The 5,334-nt window shown below is 39.1% G+C and overlaps 2 protein-coding genes across 2 annotated transcripts; both read left to right on the top strand.

The window, feature by feature from the left end:
• The first annotated feature begins 6 nt into the window (after positions 1-6).
• On the top strand, positions 7-3,330 carry LOC147819240 (uncharacterized). Its single transcript, XM_087173403.1, has 3 exons — positions 7-198; positions 1,176-1,405; positions 2,722-3,330. The coding sequence occupies exons 1-3, from the start codon at positions 27-29 to the stop codon at positions 3,133-3,135; spliced, it is 816 nt and encodes a 271-aa protein (XP_087029529.1). The 5' UTR covers positions 7-26; the 3' UTR covers positions 3,136-3,330.
• Positions 3,331-4,117: 787 nt separating this feature from the next.
• On the top strand, positions 4,118-5,016 carry LOC147819239 (uncharacterized). The gene has a single exon (XM_087173404.1). The coding sequence runs from the start codon at positions 4,142-4,144 to the stop codon at positions 4,787-4,789; it is 648 nt and encodes a 215-aa protein (XP_087029530.1). The 5' UTR covers positions 4,118-4,141; the 3' UTR covers positions 4,790-5,016.
• The last annotated feature ends 318 nt before the right edge of the window (positions 5,017-5,334 follow it).

Below are 5,334 nucleotides of genomic sequence, written 5' to 3'. Positions count from 1 at the left end.
AATATTTCAGTGGTAACTAAGCAACAATGTCTTCAGTTCAGTATCTGAGAGAGTTTGTCAACGAGCGACTAACTGCTGCTGCTGAAGAAATATTCGGAGTCTTTGAAAAAACTATCGTCGAGTACGAGGAAGAGATCGATCGTCAGCGCAGACTGCTGGATATCGTTTTGAAACCCAAAATAAAGCTACACAGGACAGGTCTGTGAAACCAGCATGGTCTGAATGAAAACTAACACAGGGACATGACTCATACTGGATCCTGATCAGAGCTCTACTTTCATTCAGATTTAGTTTTCACTGTTGCACATGCAGGACAAACTTTGGGGCAAAAATGTTTTGTAAAGAAATAACATGAATGAGTCTTTATTTTAATCAGTAAATATTTAACATCAAGCATACTGGTTGGATGAGACAAAGGAAAAACTGACTGAACTATATATGATTATTGAAGAATTGTGAAACAAAGACCAAACGAAGGAAATTAATGCATCGTCCTTTCATGCGTCTCTTTTCAAACAGCCTTCAGTCAATGGCTGCCCGGTAATAATCGACCAAACGTTAGTCGATGACGCAGAATTGTGTTTTGACATTGAAAAAGGAGATTTTTGGGCAGTGGTGCAGCAGAGACGCAGCAGTCTTTGTTGTCAGGTCAGGTCAGGTCAGGACCACTGTGAAATAACTTCTTTTAACTTGCAGTATTTTTATCCTGTTTCCTGCTTCAGTTTTACACACAGCACTTTGTTTGCTTTGTGTGCTGCTTGTGGTTTGTTTTAAACCGTCTCTATTGTACTTTTTGTGAATTTTATACTTTCTTCATTAATTTCTTTTATTGCATATTTGGGCAAGTTTGTAATGTGTGAGTCATCTTAGGACAAAATCGTACTAAACCGAGATCTGAGCTTTTCTATCATCACATTATTTTTTTTTTTTATATATATATATTTGGGCTTTTGTGCCTTTATTACACAGGATAGTAGAGAGAGACAGGAAATGGGGAGGCAGAGAGAGGGGGAATGACATGAAGCAAAGGCCGTGCGATGCGGGACTCGAACTGGGGCCAATTGCAGTGAGGACTGTAGGCTCTACACATGGGGCGCCTGCTTAGACCACTACACCACTTAACGCCCCTTATTGTCACATTATTAACCAATTCTTGTCTCCCTTTGTCCCTTCAGAGCTCCCACAGCAACATGTCTGTCAGGAGGAGGTACTCACTGACCAGCAGCTCTATAACCAGGAGAGGAACTCCAGTCTGGACCAGGAGGACCCAGAGCCTCCACAGATTAAAGAGGAAGAGGAGGATCTCTGCACCAGTCATGAGGGAGAGCAGCTTGTACTGAAGCAGGAGACTGATACCTTTATGTTGACTCCTACTAATAAAAGAAGGTACCACAGTGAACCAGAAGCAAACAGTGACCACCAGCTCCTCTCTCACAACACTCCCGTAGCTGAGAGCCAAGATCAGAAAAGAAGTAAGCGTGCAGACTCAGAGTCAAAGAGTCACTGCAACACTCAGACATGTAAAAAGTCTTTAAAATGTGACACCTGTGGAAAATAGTTTAAGAATAAGTTCAATTTGAAAATACATTAGAGAATCCACACAGGTGAGAACCTGTGACACCTGTGGGAAAACATTTAGCAACCACTCAGACTTGATTAAGCACACAAGAACCCACACAGGTGAGAAGCCATACCACTGCCACATCTGTGGAAAAAGGTTCAGTCAGAAGGCAAACTTAGTAAGACATGTAATAATCCATACAAATAAAAAGTAATGTACCTACTGAACATGTGGGAGAGTCCAAATTAGAAGAGCCTTGGAAAACTGAATTTGGAAAAATATTTTACAGTGAGTGAATAATTTCTAAGAATATAATATTTAATACTATTCATTTTAATATTTTTATACTCTACCACAGTTATGAGTCAGCTTAAGTCTAATGTTGAGAAACCTTCAAACACTGTTGTGTTATTTATGTGGTCATCTTACCAACTAGTTCTTTTTATCTAGAGACTGTCCTTGTGTATTTTTAATAATTTTATGATTTAATCAATTTGATGTAATTTGTATTTTCTCATGTTTTAAAGGTGATACACAAACACAAGTTGTAGAAGATGAACTACATTGTTTTATAAAAGGTGCTATATAAATAAACTGACTTTCGTCAAGAAATTTTAATAATGAATTATTTCCTTCAGTGCTGGTTATTCAGACTGATCTCACATTGACAGATCGGATTGAAGGACTTTAATTGTTGTCAGCCGAAGTGGTAGTACTGTATACATCGATCGATGCTGAGTGGAATATGGGCAACAAATTTTCTTCACTAATCTCATGTATTTATTCTAACAGTCAAGCTTTGTAGTGTAAAAGACCGGATGACCTGCACCGCATGTCGCAATCAGGTTGTACAAGACACAAGGGGGGTCATCTATCACATAAGCCTTAGGATTCAAAGTAAATATGAAGAACAGCCATCTTGAACCCATACAGCATACTTTTCTAGGTCTATGCTTGAATCCCTTCACAAATTCAGCCTTCCTTACCCCTCAGAGGGTTATTGAAATTTTGACTTTATTGGAACAGATGTGCAATCACAGCTGAAGTCGAAAATAAAAGCTAATTCACGACCCCTGCCGGAACTTCACTGTGTGACTCCCAGCGGAATTACACAATGAAAGTGCGCGGGTAGCGTTAGCTCTATGAATATGTGCAAATAGCAACATGTCTGTAAGGAGGAGGAGGTTCTCACTGACAAGCAGCTCTGTGACCACGAGAGGAACTCCAGTCTGGACCAGGAGGACCCAGAGCCTCCACAGACTAAAGAGGAAGAGGAGGAACTCTGCACCAGTCAGGAGGGAGAGCAGCTTGTACTGAAGCAGGAGACTGATACCTTGATGTTGACTCTTACTAATGAAATGGACCCCAGTGAACCAGAACCAAGCGATGACCACCAGCTCCTTTCTCACATCTCTCCTGTAGCTGAGAGCCAAGGTCAGAAAGGAAGTAAGCATGTAGACCCAGAATCAAAGAGTCACTGTAACACTCAGACAGGTAAAACGTCATTAAAATGTGACGTTTGTGGAGAAGTTTTTAAGAATAAGTCCAATTTGAGCTTTTTTGGACCTTTATAAGGACTGATGAAAACTTGGCTCTCAGCACCAGTGAGAGCAGGACACCCCCTCCCTTTCTACTGTGAAGTGAATTTTTCACTTCCGTATGTGTGAGTTAGAATTTTATTTATTTATTTGTTTTTCTTTTGATTGCTCAGTACATTTCTTCTTTATGCACCATGTTTCATGATATCTATGCCAGAACCAGTAGCTGTACCACCAACCCTGCATTAATGTCTTTTAATTTCAATAAAATATTATATAACAAAATAAAAAGAATAAGTCCAATTTGAAAATACATCAGAGACGCCACACATGCGAGAGGCTGTATTGTAGCACATGTGGGGAAAAATTCAGTTGGACATCAACATTGAGAAATCATTTAAGAATTCACACAGATGTGAAGCCACACACCTGCAACACCAGTGGGGAAAAAAAATTATTAACTGCTCAGACTTGAGTAAGCATATAAGAACGCACACAGTAGCCTTTGAAAAAACTATTGTGTACAAGGAAGACATTGATCGTCAGCACAGACTGTTGGATATCGTCCTGAGACCCGACATACAGCTACACAGGACAGGTCTGTGAAACCAGAATGGTCTGAATGAAAACTAACAAAGTATGACTCATATAGGATCCTGATCAGAGCTCTACGCTTACATTTACTTTTAGGGTCATTGCTGCACACGAAGAAACAACGTTGGGGCAGTTTATTATCTCATATTTAATTAGTAAACATTTAACATCAAACACACAGGTTGTATAAGACACAAGGGAAACTGACTGAACTTAAAGATTATAGAAGAATTGTGAAACAAAGAGCAAACAAAGGAAATGAATGCATCGTGCTTTGATGCGTCTCTTTTCAAACAGCCTTCATTCAATGGCTGCCCGGTAATAATCGACCAAACCCTACTCGGTGACATAGATATGTGATTTTGGTCAGTAGTGCAGCAGAGACGCAGCAGTCTTTGTTGCTGTCTCTTATACACATCTTGTACTGAAGCAGGAGACTGATACCTTTATGTTGACTCCTACTAATGAGGAAAGTGAGCACCAGCTCCTCTCTCATAACTGTGGTGTAGCTGAGAGCCAAGATAAGAAAAGAAGTAAGCGTGCAGACTCAGAGTCAAAGAGTCACTGCAACACTCAGACATGTAAAAAGTCTTTAAAATGTGACACCTGTGGAAAATATTTTAAGAATAAGTCCAATTTGAAAATACATCAGAGACGCCACACAGGTGAGAAGCCCTACACCTGCGACACCTGTGGTAAAAAATTCAGTCGGACATCAACATTGAAAGTTCATTTAAGAACTCACACAGGTGAGAGGCCTTACACCTGCGACACCTGTGGGAAAAATTTTAGTAACAAGTCAGACTTGAATAAGCATACAAGAACCCACACTGATGAGAAGCCATATTTTTGTAAAATATGTGGGAAAGGTTTAACTACTCGTACAGTCTTGTTGGTGCACATGAGAATCCACACAGGCGAGAAGCCATACAACTGCAACATCTGTGGGAAAAAATTTAGCAACCACTCAGACTTGATTAAGCACACAAGAATCCACACAGGTGAGAAGCCATACCACTGCCACATCTGTGGAAAAAGGTTCAGTCAGAAGGCAAACTTAGTAAGACATGTAATAATCCATACAAATAAAAAGTAATGTACCTACTGAACATGTGGGAGAGTCCAAATTAGAAGAGCCTTGGAAAACTGATTTTGGAAAAATATTTTACAGTGAGTGAATAATTTCTAAGAATATAATATTTAATACTATTAATTTTAATATTTTTATACTCTACCACAGTTATGAGTCAGCTTAAGTCTAATGTTGAGAAACCTTCAAACACTGTTGTGTCACTTATGTGGTCATCTTACCAACTAGTTCTTTTTGTCTAGAGACTGTCCTTGTGTATTTTTAATAATTTTGTGATTGAATCAGTTTGATGTAATTTGTATTTTCTCATCTTTTAGAGGTGACGCAAAAACACAAGTTGTAGAAGATGAACTACATTGTTTTATAAAAGGTGCTATATAAATAAACTGACTTTCGTCAAGAAATTTTAATAATGAATAATTTCCTTCAGTGCTGGTTATTCAGACTGATCTCACATTGACAGATCGGATTGAAGGACTTTAATTGTTGTCAGCCGAAGTGGTAGTACTGTATACATCGATCGATGCTGAGTGGAATATGGGCAACAAATT

This window comes from Seriola lalandi, unplaced genomic scaffold, assembly GCF_002814215.2.
Source record: "Seriola lalandi dorsalis isolate HSWRI2012SDOR001 ecotype SW California unplaced genomic scaffold, Sedor1 jcf7180002054189, whole genome shotgun sequence".
Lineage (NCBI taxonomy): Eukaryota > Metazoa > Chordata > Actinopteri > Carangiformes > Carangidae > Seriola > Seriola lalandi.
This window is presented reverse-complemented; position numbering and strand designations above follow the sequence as displayed.